Below are 21,996 nucleotides of genomic sequence, written 5' to 3' on the forward strand. Positions count from 1 at the left end.
GAGTCATAGGAAATTAGGCCAGAGAGGTAAACTGAGGCCAGGTTCTGTACAATCTTTTAAGGCCACTGTCAGAACCTTGTTGGAGATGGAAAGCCCCTGGAAGGCTTTGAGCAAAGGGGTGACAACCCAACTTGACTTACTTTTTAGGGGATTGTTCTGGATGTCTGCTGAGAACAGACGGTACAGAGATAAGGGCAGAAATAGAGAAATCAGTCAGAAGGCTAATGCAATAATCCAGGAAAGAGAGAACGGCAGTTTGAATCTCGGTGGTAGAAACGGTGATCAGCTTCAGCATGTATCCTAAAGGTAAAACTAGATTAGATGTGAAATGTTACAGACAGAAAAGCATCAACTAGGTTTAAGGCTCGAGTCACCAGGAGAGTCTATTTCCTGTTATGGGGACGACTGTGGGAAAAATCTTGGGGGAAGCATATTAAGTTCGAGATGCGTAACAGACACCACATAGAGATGTTAGGTGGGCAATGAGATATACAAGTTTGGAGTTAATATACTTTTACATTATGATTATTCCCAGTACGTTTGATCTCTCCAACTGGGTTATAAAATCCTTAAAAATAAAACCCCTGGACTTCCCTGGTGGCGCAGTGGTTAAGAATCCGCCTACCAATTCAGGGGACACAGGTTCAACCCTTGGTCCAGGAAGATCCCACATGCTGCAGAGCAACTAAGCCCGTGAGCCACAACTACTGAACCTGCGCTCTAGAGCCCACAAGCCACAACTACTGAAGCCCACGCGCCTAGAGCCCGTGCTCCACAACAAGAGAAGCCACCACAATGAGAAGACCGTGCACCGCAACGAAGAGTAGCCCTGCTCGCCGCAACTAGTGAAAGCCTGAGTGCAGCAACAAGAACCCAGTGCAGCCATAAATAAATAAACAAACAAACAAATAAATTTTTTTAAAAAGTGAAACCTCGTTTTCACTTTACTCACAGGTATTATCCCCAAGACGATTTACTTACTTTATACACAGTTTTAATAAGATTAGATTTTTAGTTTCTGAATTCACAAATGATAGAAGCAGCAAATTTAAAATGGTGGTGCCAGGGGGTGGAAGACAGCAGCTAAAACTGACAGCTGACAAAGGAATACATAGAAATTATAAAATGCTGACAAAAACTAGAAATATCCAGCATTCCGAGATTACAGTCGTCCCTCAGTATCCACTCAGGGGATTGGTTCCAGGACCCCTGCAGATACCAAAATCCTTGGATACTCAAGTCCCTTATATAAATCGTCACAGTATTTGCATATAACCTACGCACATCCTCCTGGATACTTTAAATCATCTCTAGATTATTTTTAGTATCTAATACAATGAAAATGCTATGTAAATTAATTGTAAACAGAGTGTAAATGCTATGTAAACAGTTGCCAGCCCGTGGCAAATTCAAGTTATGCTTTTTGGAACTTTCTGGAATTTTTTTTTTTTAATATTTTCAACCTACAGTTGGTTGAATCCATCCATGCAGAACCCACAGATACAGAAGGCCGCGTACATTTACTCTAAGAACAAACAGCTGTACCTATATGTCATTAAGTCAGCAATTCCTGAAAGTGTTTGTTATAGCACAAAATATTTCTAATTATCATTAGTGACATTTAATGTTATTAATGTTTTAAATGACATATTTTTAAAAATATTGCTAATAAAAATGGAAGAAATGGTATGTAAAAGAGTAAACATAATTTATTTGAATATTTTATGTATGTGTTATTCTCACAGGATTTGTTAGGGAGCAGATAAAATTACACACATGGGGCCTCCCTGGTGGCGCAAGTGGTTGAGAGTCCGCCTGCCGATGCAGGGGATACGGGTTCGTGCCCCGGTCTGGGAGGATCCCATATGCCGCGAAGCGGCTGGGCCCGTGGGCCATGGCCGCTGAGCCTGCGCGTCCGGAGCCTGTGCTCCGCAACGGGGGAGGCCACAACAGTGAGAGGCCCGCATACCGCAAAAAAAAAAAAAAAAAAAAAAAAATTACACACATGAAAGTCATTTAATAAACATTACTTGGGACTCGCCCTGTGCTAGAAATGGTAGATATAAGAAAAAGCAAGCCATCATTAAAGCTCAAGCCTTTCTTGAGAGATAAAAACATAAACAACTAATTATAATACAATGTGATCAGTAGAATGAAAACAGACTTGGGATTAAGACATCTGGGTTTGAATTTTGCCACCATTCTTGGCTTACAGTTTGAGGTGCTAACTATGCTTAGCTGGCCGACCATTCAAAAACAGGCAGCAGGCCAAGCCTATGAGCAGCAGTCTGCCAACCCCTGTTGTACAGGAATATTGGGGATAAAAACAGTAATCAGAATAGCTTATTCTGTGCCCTGTTCCCCTGGCTAAGATAAGGTTTGGAAGTTGCAGAGGCAAACATGTAACTGGACATGTAACTTTCCTCCCTATTCTCTTTGCCTGGCTAATTCCCACTCATCTTTCAGGTCTCTGATCAGATGTCACTAACTCAGGAATCTGTACTCTTCCCCTCCTTACCCCCATCTGAGACTGATCCAGTGCTTTTTCTACAGGCTTCCAATCCAAAAAGCCCTCACTACTTCTATCAGAGCTTTCACATTAAACTGTAATCTCTGTTTAACTGTCTTTCCTGCTAGACTGTAAATCCAGGTAAGGAGGAACCTGTCTACTTGTTCCACATGATCTCCCAAGCATCTAATTCAGTGCCTGGCACATAGTATGCTAGGAAATATCCACTGAAATGAGTGAATCCAGTAATAGTTGAGTCCCCCATTCAGCAACAGCTCTTTCAAGAACCTGTCAGGACACAGATCCTTGGGTACTAAGAGGATCTGTTCTCTCCTTCCAAACAGTACTTTCCTCTCCCCTCCCAGGACACAGGCCAAACTCTTTCCCTCTTCTAACTCCTCTGTTTCCTTGGCCCGATTGAAGGAGTTGAAAGCTAATTCTGCCTGAAACCTCTTCCCTCCCTTCCCTTTCCAACTCTAAAGCTACACCTCCCCACTTCCTTACTGTAATCGTGCTGTCATTTCCCCAGCAAGCTAGTAACAGTGTCATTTACCAGTTTCCAGGATATGTAGGATATTTAAGAATAGGGTACTAAAAACATCCAAATATTCTACTTTTCAGTAAGAAAGGGGAGAAAATAGAAGCAGGGAAGGTAAACAACAGGAAATAGAACAGGGAATTCTAGTTTCTGAAGAGATGGATTAACAGCTTTTTACTGCAGATCACTTTGGCCCCAGGAGTAGAAAGCAAGTAACAGAGCTCCAGCTCTGCATTCCCCCAGCCTCTACACCAGCACCAGTAGTCAAGGAACCCTTTTACTCTGCAGCTTCTTCCCATACCTCTATCCTGCATCTACTTATACTACAATTTGCCTTGAAACATCAAGACTAATCTCATTACGATCTCTAACCCTACTTATATCACTCACTACAAGAATCCCAGGACTCTGGAGTCATTCCAAATCCTCCAAGTCTCATCCCCATATGGCTAAGTACATCATCTTTCATGAACCAGCCCCCTCTCCCACTCGTCCCTCAATTCCTGAAATCCTTCCATCATATCCTCTGGAACTCATCAGCAAAATCCCCTATATCTTCAACCTCTTGTCTGAATGGTCCCTTCACCTTTTTGCTCCAATTGAAATCTAACTGCTGAGGCCACTGCTCTCTCTACAGTCCTGTCTGTGGTTGTTTCCTCTCCCACACCTGTTATACTACTGGGCCTGGGGGTAGAAGAAGGAGGTACTCACCTTGTACCTTCTTTCTGCTTCCAGGTTATTCCCCTTTCTTCCTTCCTAAAAAAAGCCCCTGTCAGACCATACCTCCACCTCCCCACCCCGCTGCTACATTTATCTGGATAAGCTGGGTCACTTCTTCTCAAGCCTCAAAGCTTTTGGTTCCTACCTCACTGGTCTGTCATAATTCCAGATGATTTCAAATGTTCACCTAGATGACTCTTGTGACACTCTGACCTCTCAGTTCCTTGACCTCCTCACGTGCAATGATCTTGTTCTCTACCCTACTTTAGCCACTCACTCCCTTAGTCAATATCCTAGAACTTGTCATTATGATAACTACAGTCCTTCCATGATCTCCACTTCATCTGCACCCCACTCTCCAATCACCACTTCCCATCTTTGCAGACTGCTCCTTCTAGCACCCCAACTCCAAGAACACTTTGACCTCAACAGAACTTACAAGCAATTGATCCCACAAAACTATGTATACATGTAACTTTGATAAAAATGAACCCTAGGGCTTCCATGGTGGCACAGTGGTTAAGAATCTGCCTGCCAATGCAGGGGACACGGGTTCGAGCCCTGGTCCGGGAAGATGCCACATGCCCTGGAGCAACTAAGCCCGCGCCACAACTACTGAGCCTGAGCTCTAGAGCCCGCAAGCCACAACTACTGAGCCCACGGGCCACAACTACTGAAGCCTGTGCGCCTAGAGCCCGTGCTCCGCAACAAGAGAAGCCACTGCAATGAGAAGCTCACGCACCACAACGAAGAGTAGCCCCCGCTCGCCACAACTAGAGAAAGCCTGCACACAGCAACGAAGACCCAACGCAGACATAAATAAATAAATAAATAAATAAATTTAAAAGAAAAAAAGAAAAGAACCCTAAAAGGAAAAAAATTAAATGATCTTTGAGAAAAAGAGAGGAGAGAGGAAAATGTATGTGGACATGAGAAAAATGCAGGGGTCAGAAGTCAGCAATCCCTTAAGTTTACCTGGCAAGGGCCAAAAAAGAAGGACAAAATAAAGGGAAGAAAACTCTACTACAGCTTTGCAAAGACGGGAGACAAAGCACGCTAAAACTGCCTAAGACAGAAAAAGTAGGGAATTTCCTGGCAGTCCAGTGGTTAGGCCTCTGTGCCCCCACTGCAAGGGGCACAGGTTTGATCCCTGATCCCTGGTCAGGGAACTAAGATCCCACATGCCTTGCGGCCAAAAAAAAAAAAACTATAAAAAAAAAAATCATCAGTTTTGTTTTGTTTTGTTTTTTTTTAAGATAGAGAATTTTAATTAAATTGGCATAGTTAAGACCAAAAAGATAAAGTGGACATTGTCATTGTATCTTCAGCCCTTGCTTTAACAGGCAAATGAACACAGCTTGAAACACAGGTGACTCTTGCTGTTCTATGAGACAGTAAAGGGAGCTTTTCAATATTTAAATATATTAATATAATCAGTTATAGAAATCTAAATATAAAATCAATCTCCTATAGGGTTTGAGAAGGCTTCACCATATCCCTGAAAAGTTTAACATTCCTTATTCAAGTTTAATCATCTCTTTAGAAAGGGAAAACAGTGATAGTACTTGTTGAACTGCAATTACTATCAAAATTCAAAAAGCTGACCATATTCGTTTAGCCACAAGCCAATGTTATTTAAATCAGGACAGAAATATTACATTAGCCATTCATGATCTGAATTCTAGTGTATGAGATCAATTTAAATATGGTACACATAAAAAGTCATGAGAGGGCTTCCCTGGTGGCGCAGTGGTTGAGAGTCCGCCTGCTGATGCAGGGGACACGGGTTCGTGCCCTGGTCCGGGAAGATCCCACATGCCGCGGAGCGGCTGGTACCGTGAGCCATGGCCGCTGGGCCTGCGCATCCGGAGCCTGTGCTCCGCAACGGGAGAGGCCACAACAGTGAGAGGCCCGCGTACCGCCAAAAAAAAAAAAAAAAAAAAAGAAAAAGTCATGAGACATCTGTTTCATAATAAATAAGGCAGTGGCCAACGATTACGCATTAGTAGCTTTTCTGAGATAAGCTATCAAGTCTGCCCTTTCTCCCTTCTTCTTAATGCCAGCGAAGATCATTTTTGTTCCAGGGATGTACTTCTTGGGATTCTCCAAACACTCCATCAGCGTTTCCTCTCCCCGGGTGATGCCTTTGTTCTTGTTGGCATCATTGTAAGAGAATCTGACAGCCTGACCTGTCTTTCGCCCAAACAGACCATGGCGATTTGGCCCAGTCTTGTGCTTGCCTCCCTTTTCCAGAGTATGGCACTGGGCACACTTCTGAACAAAAATCTTCTTGCCCTTCTCAACATCACCCATTTTTAAATCGTTCTTTCTCCGTACACAACTAAGAGGTTCCCTCTCGCAAGCCGAATGTCCCGCTCTCTAAGCCCAAGGACACGCCGGTCCGCGCCTATGTATGGGTGCTGGTGCCCATCACATTGTTTTAACTGAAATTATAAGGAATAGTACAGAAACAGACCTACTCAACTGAGCTCCATATTACCTATGTACATCTCCACCTGGATATCCCACAGGAAACTCAAATGGAACATGTCCCTAGTAAAAGAACTGCTTAATTCAAATCAGTTTCTTAAAAAACAAGGGGTGGTAGGTTTTGTATATTTACACATAAAGGATTAAGTATGTGTGAGGGGGAAAAAAAAGAATATTCATAATCCAATTTCTAAATTTCCTTGAATTTGTCTTCTCTATTCCAACTACCTTATATCAGGGTTTGACCTCTTTCCTATAATACAGCAAGAGCTTTATAATGTTCCAACTATCCTCCACATAATTGCTGAAGGGATCCTTCTAGATTGAATGTAAGCCTGCACATGTCACTCTCCTGCTTAAAATTCCCCAAGGAGTCTAAAATTTAAGCTTCTCAGCATTGCAAATAAAATTCTTTATTAAATGACCCTACTCTGGCCTCCATCCTTATTTAAAACTAGTTTTCTCACTCATTGATTCATTCATTCAATTCGTCAGTCACCAAATGTTTGTTGAGCACCTATAATATCCCAGATTCTGTAGGCACTGGGAAATACTCTAGTGACCAAAATAAAATGTCCTACCCTCTCGAAGCTTACAGTCTAATGGAGGAAGTTACTCAGTGAATATATTCATCCACTTAACAATTTTTTTTGTACATCTACCTGTATAAGCATTCTTGTCAGTGCTGGAAATACAATGATGAGCAAGACAAAGTCTTTACCCTCAGACAGTTTATATCTGAGAGAAACTGTCATCAATGCCATTAAAATAAAGCTATGATGGGGTTTCCCTGGTGGCGCAGTGGTTGAGAGTCCGCCTGCCGATGCAGGGGACACGGGTTCATGTCCCGGTCCGGGAAGATCCCACATGTCGCGGAGCGGCTGGGTCCGTGAGCCATGGCCGCTGAGCCTGCGCTCCGCAACGGGAGAGGCCACAACAGTGAGAGGCCCGCGTACCGAAAATAAATAAATAAATAAAGCTATGAGATACACAAGGACAGGAAAACCTGAACCAATCTGAGGGGTCAGGAAAGACTTCTGAAATCAGGAGTGATATCTGAGATAAGAACCAAAGATGAAGAGGCAATGGCAAGGAAAAGAGTTGTGGTGGTGAAGAGTATTCCAGGCAGAGGGAACAGCCTTTGTACAAGGCCCTGACATGAGTGGGAGGCCAGGGCATTAGGGAAAATAAAAAGCCAGAGTAACCAGAGAGTAGGAATGGTGCCCAAGGCAGGTGACAACACAGGCACTAAAATTTAAATGAAATAAACGATCACTGTGTTGGGGATGGATTATTAGGGGTATAAGAGTGGAATCTGGGGGGCCCATTTAAAAGGCCATTACAGGGGACTTCGTTGGCAGCCCAGTGGTTAAGACACTGCGCTTCCAATGCAGGGGGCGTGGGTTCGATCCCTGGTCGGGGAACAAGATTCCACATGTCGTGCGGCCCAGCCAAAAAAAAACAAGGCTATTACAGTAGTCCAGAGCTGAAGCCAAATGATACACAGGAATATCTAAACCAGACAGATGCCTTAATGCCTACGAACTGCAAAGGAATCTAGGCCATAGTCCCTGTGCCAAGCCCACAAGTTGAACTGGGTATAAATTCAAGAAACACAAAGGACTATTCCATCCATGAAACAGGAAATAGAAACACTCAGCTCACTGAGAGAACAGCAAGCACTGCACCTGCGCCTAGAGATGGAAAAGGTTACCTGGAAGAAAATGGATCCCAGGCCTGCATCATTCACAGATGTGAAGTCTAAATTCACACTACACGTATGGTACAAGGACCTCAATCTGACACTTCATCATAAATAAGGTTCAAAACTAAAGAATGAAATAGGACCACAACAGAAGCAAATGAAAAACTGTACAGTAGGGCTTCCCTGGTGGCGCAGTGGTTGAGAGTCCGCCTGCCGATGCAGGGGACACGGGTTCGTGCCCCGATCCCGGAAGATCCCACATGCCGCGGAGCGGCTGGGCCCGCGAGCCATGGCCGCGGAGCCTGTGTGTCCGGAGCCTGTGCTCCGCAACGGGAGAGGCCACAGCAGTGAGAGGCCCGCGTACAGCAAAAAAAAAAAAAAAAAAAAAAGAAAAACTGTACAGTAGAGACGCTTCCACGATCTGAGACACACAGGACTTAAGTTCAGTTTTTTTGTTTTTTTTTGTTTTTTGGCTGCTCCATGTGGCCTGTGGGATCCTAGTTCCCCAGCCAAGGACCAAACCTGGGCCCCCAGCAGTGAAAGCATGGAGCCCCAACCACTGGATCACCAGGGAATTCCCAAGTTCAGTGTTTAAAGAAAAAACTAACACAGAGAAACAAACCTCCCACAAGGAAATCAGCTGATGCAGCCAACAGAGACTGCACCCCAATAAGAAATAATATAACAACCTGAAAAAAACATTTTAAAAGAAGGTTTAGGGCTTCCCTGGTGGCGCAGTGGTTGAGAGTCCGCCTGCCGATGCAGGGGACACGGGTTCATGCCCCGGTCCGGGAAGATCCCACATGCCGCGGAGAGACTGGGCCCGTGAGCCATGGCCGCTGAGCCTGCGCGTCCGGAGCCTGTGCTCCGCAACGGGAGAGGCCACAACAGTGAGAGGCCCGCGTACCGCAAAAAATAAAAAAATTAAAAATAATAATAATAAAAAATAAATAAAAGAAGGTTTAAAAATAAGATAGGGTCCCCCCTAAGATCAGGAACAAGACAAGGTTATCTATTCTTACTACTTCTCTTTTCTACTGTACTAGAGGTTCCAACTAGCACAATCAGGCAAGAAAAAGAATTAAAAGGCATCCAGACTGAAAAGAAAGAAGTAAAACTGTCTTTACTCATAGATGACATAATTATTTGTATGAAAAAGTCTGATGAAATCTACAAAAAAACCATACTAGATTAAGTGAATTTAGGAAGGTTGCAGAATACAAAATCAGTACACAAAAATCAATTGTATTTCTATAAACTAGCAATAAACAATCAGAAACTGAAGCTAAAAACACAACAATACACGAAATTCCCTGGCGGTCTGGTGGTTAGGACTCCACGTTTTCACTGCTGTGGGCCTGGGTTTGATCCCTGGTTGGGGAACGAAGATCCCACAAATTTTGTGGTGCAGCCAAAAAAAAAAAAAAAAAAAAAACCCAAGAAAACAAAACACAATAGTATAAAAAAAAATACCCGTAAGAATAAATCTGTCATTACAGCACTATTTACAATAGCCAAGACATGGAAGCAACCATGTCCATCGACAGAGGAGTGGATAAAGAACATATGGTACATATATACAATGGAATATTACTCAGCCATAAAAAAGAACGAAATAATGCCATTTGTAGCAACATGGATGAACCTAAAGATTGTCATACTGAGTGAAGTAAGTCAGACAAAGACAAGTATCATATGATATCGCTTATACTTAGAATCTAAAAAAATGGTACAAATGAACTTATTTACAAAACAGAAATAGAGTCACAGATGTAGAAAACTTATGGTTACCAGGGGGGGAAGGGGGGGAGGATAAACTGGGAGATGGGGATTGACATATACACACTACTATATATAAAACAGATAACTAATAAGGACCTACTTTATAGCACAGGGAACTATACTCAATCCTCTGCAATGACCTATATGAGAAAGAATCTAAAAAAGAGTGGATATATGTATATATATAACTGATTCACTTTGCTGTACACCTGACACAACACTGTAAATCAACTATACTCCAACAAAAATTTTTTAAAAAGACTCAACAATTTAAAAAAAAGAATAAATCTGACAAAAGACGTGAAAGATCTATACAGTGAAAACTACACAGCATTGTGGAGAGAAATTAAAGACCTAAATAAATGGATATATATACACACATATATTTGTTATTGGGCTGGAAGACTTGATATTGTTAGAATGTCAATTCTCTCCAAGTTGATTTAACAGAGCTAAAGCAATTTCAACCAAGATCCCAGCAGACATTTTTGTAGAAACTGACAAACTAGTTCTAAAATCCATACGAATATGCAGAGGTACTAGATGGCCAAAACAACTTTGAAAAAGAAGTTGGAGGGTGAACACTACCTGATTTCAAGATGTATTATAAAGTTATAGTAATCAAAGACCATGTGGTACTTGCACAAAGATCAGTGGAACAGAATAGAGGGTCCAGAAACATTCCCACACATATACAGACAACTGATTTTTGACAAAGATAAAAGGCAATTCAGTCTTCCAACAAACAGTACTGAAAAATTGGATATCCATATGCAAAAAATGAACTTTCATCCATAGTTCGGTATTATATAAAAAAATTAATTCAAAATGGATTGCAGATCTAAATGTAAAACCTAAAACTATTAAGTTTTCTAGAAGAAATCAGAAGTGAAAAACTTTTTAACCTTGGGTTGGACAAAGATTTCTTAGACATGACACCAAAAGCACAAAACTTTTGTTCTTTGAAAAGACATTGTTATGAGAAAAGATAATGCACAGAGTGATAGAAAATGTTTGCAAATCATATATCTATGAAGGACTTGTATCCAGAATAAAGAACTCTCAAAACAACAATTAGCAAATGAACAACTCAATTTTTTAAATGGGTTTATGATTTTAAAACACTTCACCAAAGACGCACATGAAAAGCTGTTCAGTTTCCTCAGTAATTAGGGAAATGCATATTAAAACAATCAGGTACCACTATGCAACTATTAGAAGGACTAAAGTTTTTAAAAATTAAAAAGACTGACCGCATCAAGTACTGGCAAAAATGTGAAGCAACTGGAACTCTCACAGACTGATAGGGGTGTAAAAAATGACAAAATCACTTTGGAAAGCACTTTGACAATTTCTTAAAAAATTAAAGGAGTTAAAGTATTCGACCCAGCCATTCTACTCCTAGGTATTTATCCAAGAGAAAATAAATGTCCATACAAAGACATGCACACAAATGTTCACCAGCAGTTTTTATTTGTAGTGGTTAAAAACTGCTAACAATCCAAAGTCCATCAGCTGGTTACTGAATGCATTAAAAAAAATTGTAATAGGGCTTCCCTGGTGGCGCAGTGGTTGAGAGTCCGCCTGCCGATGCAGGGGACACGGGTTCGTGCCCCGGTCTGGGAGGATCCCACATGCGGCAGAGCAGCTGAGCCTGTGAGCCATGGCCGCGGAGCCTGCGCATCCAGAGCCTGTGCTCCGCAACGGGAGAGGCCACAACAGTGAGAGGCCTGCGTACGGCAAAAAAAAAAAAAAAATTGTAATAGATACACACTATCCACAAACATTGGTTAACCTCAAAATAGTTAAGCTGAGTGAAAGAAGCCAGACCCCCATACACAAAAAATTAGTATATGCAGCATGATTCCATTTATATAAAACAGAAAATGCAAACCAATCTAGGGACAGAAAGCAGACTAATGATTGCCTGGGGGAGGGGAGAGGGAAGTAGAGGAGAAAGGGCATGACAAAGAAAACAAGGAAACTTCTGGGGGGTAATGGACAGTTTCACAGGTATATGTCAAAACTTATCAAACTGTCCACTTTAAACACATGTAGTTTATTCTATGTCAATTACACCTCAATGAAGTTGTTTTATTTAAAAAAACAAGGCAGGAAGAGCCACAGATTAGGAGAATAACTGCAATGCATACTGACAAAGGATTAGTATCCACACGTATTACTAATACCTATAACTCAATTTAAAACAAAACCGGGACTTCCCTGGTGGTCCAGTGGTAAACAATCCACCTTCCAATGCAGGGGACGCGGGTTCGATCCTTGGCCAGGGAACTAAAATCCCACATGCTGCAGGGCAACTAAGCCCACGCATCACAACTACTGATCTCGAGTGCCTCCACTACAGAGCCCACGCGCCCTGGAGCCCTCTCACCACAACTACAGAGAGAAAACCCACATGCCACAACTAGAGATTGAAGCCCGAGCGCCGCAATGAAGAGACAACACGCCGTAACAAAAGAACCCGCATGCCTCAACGAAGACCCCATGTGCCACAACTAAGACCTGATGCAGACAAAAAGGAAAATAAATAAGTAAAATAAATAGATACTTAAAAAAACAAACAACTCAATAGAAAAATAAGCCATAGTAATGAACAAATAATTTACAACAGAGAAAAATTAAATCACAATAAACAAATTAAAATATGCTCAAACTCATTAACAATGGAGAGAATGCAAATTAAAACATAAAATAGGGAAAGTGGCGGGGGTGGTGGTGTGATGAATTGGGAGATTGGGATTGACATGTATACACTAATATGTATAAAATGGATAACTAATAAGAACCTGCTGTATAAAAAAATAAAATTCAAAAATTCAAAATAGGGCTTCCCTGGTGGCGCAGTGGTTGAGAGTCTGCCTGCCGATACAGGGGACACGGGTTCGTGCCCCGGTCCGGGAAGATCCCACATGCCGTGGAGCGGCTGGGCCCGTGAGCCATGGCTGCTGAGCCTGCGTGTCCGGAGCCTGTGCTCCGCAACGGGAGAGGCCTCAACAGTGAGAGGCCCATGTACCGCAAAAAAAAAAAAAAAAAAAAAAAAAAATTCAAAATAAGTAAATAAAATAGTCCCCTCATCCATTAAAAAAAAAAACAAACATAAAATAGTACAACACACATAACATCAGCAAAAGTTGAAAAGATCCAGGGCTTCCCTGGTGGCGCAGTGGTTAAGAATCCGCTTGCCAATGCAGGGGACACGGGTTCGAGCCCTCGTCCGGGAAGAGTCCACATGCTGCGGAGCAACTAGGCCCGTGCGCCACAACTACTGAGCCTCGCTCTAGACCCTGTGAGCCACAACTACTGAGCCCACGTGTCACAACTACTGAAGCCCAAGTGCCTGGAGTCTGTGCCCCACAACAAGCCACCACAATGAGAAGCCTGCACACCACAATGAAGAGTAGCCCCCGCTTGCCACAACTAGAAAAAGCCTACGTGCAGCAACGAAGACCCAACACAGCCATAAATAAATAAATAAATAAAATTTTTTAAAAAAGCAAATTATCAACACTAACACAGTCAAACCCTTATTGACAATAAATGATAGGTTTTGTTGCCTCTCCACTCCTATCTGGGAAAGGCAGGCAATGTTTCATTTCAACTCAGGTCACATGTAGCAAAAATAATTATAACGAATATTTATTAAGTGCATACTACATGCACTCACTGATCTAAGTGTCTTATAACCATTAAAAGGCAATGGTCATAACTCAACAAAAAGACAATCTAATTTAAAAATGGGCAAAGGACTTAAATAGACATTTCTTCAAAGATACACAAATGACCAATAAGTGCATGAAAGATGCTCAATATCACTAGTCACTAGTAAGAAAATGCAAATCAAATTCACAATACTACTTCACACCTGCAAAGATGGCTACAATCCAAAAAGAAAAAAGGAAAATAACAAGTGTTGGCAAAGATGTGGAGAAATTGGAACCCTCGTACACTGCTGGTGGGAATGTAAAATGGTACGGCCACTGTGGAAAACAGTATGGCAGTTCCTCAAAAAGTACAGAAGTACTACATGATCCAGCAATTCTATTCTCAGGTATAGAACCAAAAGAATTGAAAACGGGTATTTAAACAAAAACTGGTACATGAATGTTCAAAGAAGCATTATCCACAACAGCCAAAAGGTAAAAATGAAAGAACTGCCCATCAACAGAAAAATGAATAAACAAAATATGATATATTCATACAGTGGGATAGTATTCAGCTATTAAAAGGAATGAAGTACTGATACATGCTACAACATGGATGAACCTCGAAAACATTATGCTAAGTGAAAGAAGCCAGACATAAAAGGTCACATTATATGATTCCTTTTACTTGAAATATCCAGAAGAGGTAAATTCGCAGAGATTGGTGGTTAACAGAGACGGGGGGAGGGGAGAATGAAGAGAGACTGCTTAATGGGTATCCAGTCTCCTTTGGGGTTGATGTAACAGTCCTGGAACTATAGAGTGATGACTGTACAACACTGTGAATTTACTAAATACCACTGAACTGTATACTTTAAAAGGGTTAATTTTATGTTATGTGAATTTCACATCAAAAAAAGAATCCAATAGTCATGGCAATTCTGTGGTACTACTACACCAGTTGTGCAGGTTCAGAAACACAGGCTCAGAGAAATTAAATGACTTCACCGTATCCACAGAGGGAGTAGGAGAGATCTGCAGAGAATCTCTGCAGAGAAGCAGAGATTCAGAGCTAGATTTGTGGTCTTTTTTCTTAACGTTGACAGCATGTAGGACCTTTGCAGGTCCTCTCCCCAACAATTAAAATTTTATGCCGATCTATCTATAATCCAACTTGTTAGCAACTCCTACCTGATACTACTACCACTTTTGTGCTCTTAACGAACATGCTGTACAGCTTCCTTACTTTAAGTATAAATTAGAAGAAAATATTACAACATGGAAATATTATAAATATACTATCGGTATTGGCCTGATCATAACTAACACCACTCAGCAGATCCACATTTCAGGCATCAAGAAGTTCAGCTGCCAAAGTTTAATAATATACTTGGGGCTATTTCGCAGTGGAAATGATTAGCCAGTAGAGTGTGAGAGAATCGTGTGTTCTCAGCTTTACTGCCCAATCAAAACTGTAATCATGTCAAAATCAAATGTAATTCTACTGAATCTTACTTAAATGTTAAGATTTCAGGTAACAGGATGAAGGTGCCAAATATCCCTCCTTTTTCAGGAGCTTCTTCTACTTCAACAGGTTAGATGCCCAAACACAAATTTAGTAATCGTTGTTGTATTGTTTCCTGTACTCCCAAATTAGAATAACATCACAAAATACCGTGTGGTCTAACTTATTGGATCATCATAACATTATGGGCTGGCAGACAAATGACAAATTTCAAATAGCTTTTAAAAAAAAAATAAATTTATTTATTTATTTTATTTATCTTTGGCTGCACTGGGTCTTCGTTGCTGCGCGTGGGCTTTCTCTAGTTGGGGCGAGTGGGGGCTACTCTTTGTTGCTGTGTGCGGGCTTCTCATTGCAGTGGTTTCTCTTGCTGTGGAGCATGGGCCCTAGGCTCGCAGGCTCAGCAGTTGTGGCGCATGGGCTTAGTTGCTCCGTGGCATGTGGGATCTTCCCAGACCAGGGCTCGAACCCGTGTCCCCTGCACTGGCAGGCGGATTCTTAACCACTGCACCACCAGGGAAGCCCTCAAGTAACTTTTAAAAGACCTCCAGGGAATTCCCTGGTGGTCCAGTGGTTAGGACTCAGCACTTTCACTGCTGGGGCCCGAGTTCAATCCCTGATCGGGGAACTAAGATCCCACAAGCCTCACAGCACAGCCAAAAAATACAACGTTTGAATCGAGACAGAGGTGAAAAAGATTACCCAACTAAGCTTTGTTTAAAGTACTGTCAACTTAACAAGGAATTAGATAACCAGCTCAAGAAACCTAGTGTGTACTGACTAGTAAGATGTAACAAAACATCAAGTTTGCATCTGAGTTAAATGGCTGCCTTAGTCTGTGGTGGTTCTGTACCATCTACTATTCAGGTCCTGCAACACCCTATTTCCTGTCATTCCATCATAGTTATAAACGAGTTTCACTGTTCTCATCAAATGTGAGGGAGCTTCTAATGATGAGATCCTTGTCCTGAGCACTTGTGCAGCATATGCAGGTAGGCTATGACGGCAATTTACTATAAAGATATAAGAGGATAACCAAACAAAGTGAGCAGAAGAGTCACTTCCACCACACACTACTGTACATTCTGAATCAATGTAACAGTAGAAGATAACCAGGAAGAGCCAGCAGTGGGCTGACCACACTGACATGTTGTAATCAGAGACTAAGTAGATAATTTAAAGAAAAGTATTGCTCTACTACTGACGGTAGCCTTAAAACAGCAGCAGATCATTTACTACTGGACAGATCACATGTAATCAAGAGAGGAAAGACTGCAGGTTTTACAAACAGGTCTTTGCAGTTCTATACACGTCAACAGGAAGTAACATCACTGGCAGCATCTTCAGGTACAAAAGATATCTTCACTTATCTAACATGACCCATCTATAATCATATAATGGCCTCACCACAAACCTACTTCTCAGTCCCAACACCCTTTAGCCAACTCTAAAAATGAACACCGACACACACACACACACACACACACACACACACACACACACTCCACAACTAGTAATCATGTCATCTTGTTAATTAAGTAATATAAAAATCCTTACCAACAATCCAAGGTTGTCATTTAAGGTCTGAACTAGTAAGAATCCCTGTGTAACCCTAACCACAAATTAGTCATAGGACAATGACTGCAGGAGCTGCCTTTAAGCTGATGGTTATGTTCTCAGACCCTACAGAATATTTTAAGGGTCTGGGGCTGCTGCTGCAGAATCTGTGTAGAAGATGGATGTACATTTCAGGAACCCACCACAACCAGCCGCTATGGTGGATTTGAACATAGAGAGTAAATGCTGGCTTCTGGCCAATCCTTAATATCAGCAACCTAAAGTGTATATAAACTTTAAATCTTTTGGAAATATTTCAGAACCAACAGACCACCTCCGAGGTAAGTGTGAGCTCACTAAGACTCCTATGAGGCTCCCAGAAAATGGCATGTGAGCCTGAAGTCCCTTTGTAACCCAGTAACTCAAGGAGCAAGATGCAGGCATAATTAACCTCCTGCGACAATTAGAAAAAATGAAATTGGAGGTTAGACCCATCCTAAGAGACAGTTCACTGTCAACCTGCAGATATTTCAATATATTATATCTGGTACTATGTGACAACTCTCTCTCTCTCAAACATATACAGGGAAGGAGAAAAAATGGACTCAAACAGAACTTCTTGTATTACAGCTACCTTCTTGAAATATTTAAAGTATATAGTAGGCACTCAAACTTTTTTCAATGAATAAAGAAGGGATATAGAAGGTAAGCAATAACCAACAGCTCATACATGTAAAACATTTTAAAATGAACAAAGCACCCTAAATTTCAATCAAAGGCAGCAAAGTGAACTGAAGATACTCTACACTACTGACACATTTTTCAAATATACATACAAATAACATTCTTAAAATGATCATCCACATTTATAGGCATGACTGGAAAGATCTGTATATAACAAATGGTTCCTTCCACACTGGATACATTTCATCCTTTAGAACAGAAACTCCCACTTTCTTCATCAACTGAACCGTCTACACAATTTTCAAAAGTACTTTTATTGCTAAGTTGAAATGTATTTTCATGTGCTTGCCAGATGCCTTGACACATAAATATAATTAGACAGAAGCTAAGAGAGAGCCATGAACACTGGATAAATCACTTCCTTTTGAATCATTTCCAGTGCAAGTGTCCTGCAAACTGCAGAAAAAGACAGTAGAGGAACCAGCAGTCCTCGAACATAAGGTCAAGTACTGCCTTCAGGTGAACACACAATACAACCACCGTTTAAAAGCCACCAAACCTCCACAAAAAATTAAACATAGGATTACCATATGAACAGATATCAAACAGATATTTGTACACCAATGTTCACAGCAGCATTATTCACAATAGCCAAAAGGTGGAAACAACCTGTGTTGATTTACAGATGAATGGATAAACAAAATGTGGTATATGCGTACAATGCAGCATTACTCAGTCCTAAAAAGGAATGAAATTCTGACACAGGCTAAAACACTGATGAACCTTGAAGACACTGTGCTAAGTGAAGTAAGCCAGAGACAAATGGACAAATACTATATGATTCCACTTACGTGAGGTACCTAGAATAATAGTATTCCTAGAGATGGAAAGTGGAATAGTGGTTGCCAGGAACTGGGGGAAAAAAGGAATGGGGAGTTATTGTTTAATAGGAGTTTCAGTTTGGGAATATAAAAATGTTCTGGAATTGGACGGTGGTGATGGTTACACAGCAATATGAATGTACTTACTGCCACTGAAGTGTAGACTTAAAAAATGGTTTAAATTTTATGTTATGTATATTTTACCACAACTTTTTTTTAAGTAGCCAAGCAAGAATGATGGTCAAACCTTTGTGGCAAAAACATATCAAGAAAAGTGGTAAGAGTCTGCAACAAGCATGCTTCACTGTCATCCTCCAGAGCCTAGATGACTTGCCTGAATGTCAAGACCTCAGAATAGGAGGGATGGACATGACATTTTCATGTTGCTACAGATATGTATATCAATAGCATATATTGGTATATATAAATGAGAAGATATATTAGAAGGTGAATTATATTCTGTAGGAGGTCGTTTGCTAAATAATGAATGGGCTCCCCTTCCCAACAATTAAGTCAGAAAAATATAAGCTTTACCTTCCAGTCTCCAATGTAAGCAGCAAGACTGAAATAATCAGTTTTACTTCTAACAAAGAAGCACAGTGGATTCTAAAGAGTGACTTTAAGTTCCCAGTTTTAATATGGTGGCTCTACAATGGAACTGCAAGCAGCAATACAATAATAATAATAATAAAAATAATAAAAATACAAACTTCTTTCACCACCATTATGAAGTTACTTAACCTTTCTAAGCCTCATCTGAAATATCAGAAAAATGCTTACAACTACCTTATAAGGATTGTTTGAAGATCTAATAAAGTAATATATATAAAACACAGTGAGTTCAGTCTCTAGAATACCTAAATGCTCAACAACAAAAAAATTCCCTCCCCTCCTGCAATTCACTAGTATCTGTAGCTTTTGCTGCTCCTGGATCAGCCTCCACAGGCTATGCTGATGTTTTGGCCATTAAGCTCTGGCTCCTCCCTCAGGCTCCAGCTGTTTCTCTCGGTTCTAGTTGTTTTACTCCTGGTTTCTAAGAGGATCCTGTCTATATTTAGACATAATGCCAGTACCAACTGTGGACTCAACAGGTGCTTGGAGGGCACTTGAGCACTCAGCAGTTTTCGACTGTTTTCCAGAGTTAATTGGTTTTGGCTCCACAACTGGCTGCCTTGACTTCTACAAGGAAGAGTGCCACGTATGCACAGTACTTCAGCAGTACACCAGACTGAACAGAAAATTAAGTGTGCTCACAGGACAAACCTTAGCAAGAAGATGTTTTTGCCTATTATCTGGGCCCCCAAAGATTTGTTAAATCACAGGGGCAATAAACCTTCCATAAACTCTACAGATGTAGCCCATCAACCCAATCTTTGTCTATATCACTATATCAGACCCAGGTTTCAACCAACTCATGCTGCTTGTACTTCAACCAAGATCAGGAGGAGAAAGCAGGCAGAACAACAGGAAAGATATAAAGAAGGAGGCATCAAACAGAGCTGGGTCTGAATTCAGCTTTATTTACTACTAGTTTTGTCACCTTAGTAAGTTATTTAATCTCTTAATTTATAAAATAGGAAATAATAGTGAGGATTAAATTAAATGAGATAATACACACAAAACAATCTTAGCACCTTGCCTAGCCTACCGTAAGAGGTCAATAAAGAGCCTCATTATCACTAATGAGGAAACTGCACTCACTCCTTGCTTTGTTCAGTTTTTATAACATAGAAGAAAAGTGACGTTTAGATCATTATTTTTGGACTTCGATAAAATAGTATAATGCCACTATCCGAGACCTAGCTGAGAAATGTAAACCGAAAACTTCGCAGAAATCTTAGATGAGTCAGCAAAACTTTAATGCTCCCCAAAATAAAAAGCTTAATGTGGACTATTTATGAACACATAACGGTAACTACAATTTCAAAATCAGCAATCTTGTACCAAGTACCATTCAAAATTGGGTCTGGAAATCCAAGTATCAAGGAAATGCAAAGATCATAACCCCAAATATACTTTCCCACAATATTTTCAAATCACCTTAATTCAAACTGGAAGGTACAAGGCAGCCTGATAATTTGAAATCAGCATCAAGAATTTCTTGAGGCAGAACCCAAACTCTCTCCCACAAGCATAAAACCAGTAGCAGATGGTACACGATCATTTCTCAGTGAGAAACTGTAATTCTAACAAAGTACAAATAACTTAGATTTTATCAAGGCTGCTCATCACCTTTTGGTCTAAATGAAAACAAACTCTTGGTTCTCCTCCAAACACTCTAACCTCTGCATTATCAATGACCAAACACCCTAAACTCTGCATTATCAATGACCAAACTCAAAGCAAGATGCCTATTTTTAGTGATCTGCCCTCTCCTGCTTCATTAACCGCAGGTAAATTACATAGAGAGGGAAAATAAACATTACAAGCATGCTTTATCAATGAAATGAACTATAAATGATAACCAATTATTAAAAGAGCGGCTTGCACTCTTTGGTAGAGGGACATGCCAGAGAAAGATCCACCTTTTAAAAGAACCCAGTCATCCTGGATGAATTAGGAGAAAAATGCCACTCCAGTCCACCTAACTTATACTCTCTAACTGGATTTATCCTTCTGCTTTAATTCAAGCCCAAACCACATATATTTTATGTCTCTGCCCCACTTTGCTTTATTTTCCGTTCCGTTTCCCGCCCCCTCATTCCAAGAACGCCCCCCATCTCTTATTTTTAAATCCCACTTTGCCCCCAAATCCTAAATACGTCGGACACCCACGCAGATGACCTTACGCATCCCCGTTGAATTCCCAGTTCATTGTACTTCTCATACCAAATGATCCATTCTTTCACTCCTTTCGATCCCTCGTTGGTTCTTAAAATCCAGTACCCCACACACGCTCACATCAGAGTCCCCCCTCACTCCATTGTTTCCCTGGCCTATGCCTCCGGAAACCCCCCAACTCGGACCCGTGTGCTTCGGCCCGCCCCACTGACCACAGAAACCTTTCACCATCTGGGCACTCCAGGTCCCAAAGGGTTCACGTCCCCCTCCTCTCGGTACCCCAACCCCCACCAACTGCCCCCTCCCCCTGTGCCTTCCCTCAAGCCCGCTCTCTGCACCTCTGTGCCCCGCTTCATCCCCCAACAACCCCTCCACCCAGCACCCTCAGCCTCACCTACCCCAGGCCCCCGCAGTTGCCGCGTCCCCCAGTTCCGGCTCTGCGTCCGGGACGCTCCCGGGTCTGAGAAGAGGAAAGGAGCTCCTCCGCCGCCTCCTCCTCCTCTTCTACAGCCGCCGCCGTAGCCGCCGCGCTCCTCCCCCAGCTCTCCCGGAGCCGGACGCCGCCCCGCCCCAACCGCCCCTTTCCTCTCTTCCCTTCTCTGCCGGGCGGCGGGCTGGGAATCGTAGCCACGGCTGAGGCCCGGAGGGCCAGCCGATCCACACCGACCTCGCCGGAGCTCGAGCTCTTCGCCCCGCCCTGCAGCCCACTCGGGCGCGTGCGCACCAGCCAGCCAGCTCACAGGGCGCGTGCTCGCGCCGGCGCGACCCCGGCGCGCCGAGCTCGAGACCGTTGCTGCCAACGGGAGCGCGAGCGAGGCCCGAGCGCGAGGCGGCCCGCGAGCTGGGGACCTGCGCGCGTACAGGCGTGGGGCTAGAGTCCGCCTCCAGTCCGTCGGGTTGCCGCTCCTATCGTGACCGGGTCCCTCGCACCTCGCACCGCCCGCCAGATCGCGCGCCCGAGTTCAGGGAGCTCAGACGTCGCCGGGGATTGGGAAGAACGACAAAGGGAAGGGGCTGGAAGAGTGGGTCGGGAACCAACTAGATGGAAGTGGGGACGGGTGGGACACGAGCTCACGCCCGCGTGCAGAATGGCCAGTGCCCAGAAGGAGCTGGGCGGCGTGGGGTGGAGAGAGAGCGCGCGCTGGGAGTGGAGGGCCCGAGC

At 42.3% G+C, this 21,996-nt stretch overlaps 2 protein-coding genes across 3 annotated transcripts in view; both read right to left on the bottom strand.

Moving 5' to 3' along the window:
• The window catches only part of SPATS2 (spermatogenesis associated serine rich 2), a 137,645-nt gene extending 116,092 nt beyond the window's left edge, over nucleotides 1–21,553 (bottom strand). Inside the window, exon 1 of one of the 2 annotated variants that reach the window (XM_060113609.1) lies at nucleotides 21,233–21,553. The gene's annotated coding sequence lies outside the window, so the exon portion shown is untranslated. Of the gene's footprint in view, nucleotides 1–21,228 lie in introns of both variants that reach the window. The other variant, XM_060113610.1, reaches the window with a different exon arrangement.
• LOC132498757 (cytochrome c-like) lies at nucleotides 5,763–6,095 on the bottom strand. The gene has a single exon (XM_060112817.1). The coding sequence runs from the start codon at nucleotides 6,078–6,080 to the stop codon at nucleotides 5,763–5,765; it is 318 nt and encodes a 105-aa protein (XP_059968800.1). The 5' UTR covers nucleotides 6,081–6,095.
• Nucleotides 21,554–21,996: the final 443 nt, after the last annotated feature.

This window comes from Mesoplodon densirostris, chromosome 11, assembly GCF_025265405.1.
Source record: "Mesoplodon densirostris isolate mMesDen1 chromosome 11, mMesDen1 primary haplotype, whole genome shotgun sequence".
NCBI lineage: Eukaryota > Metazoa > Chordata > Mammalia > Artiodactyla > Ziphiidae > Mesoplodon > Mesoplodon densirostris.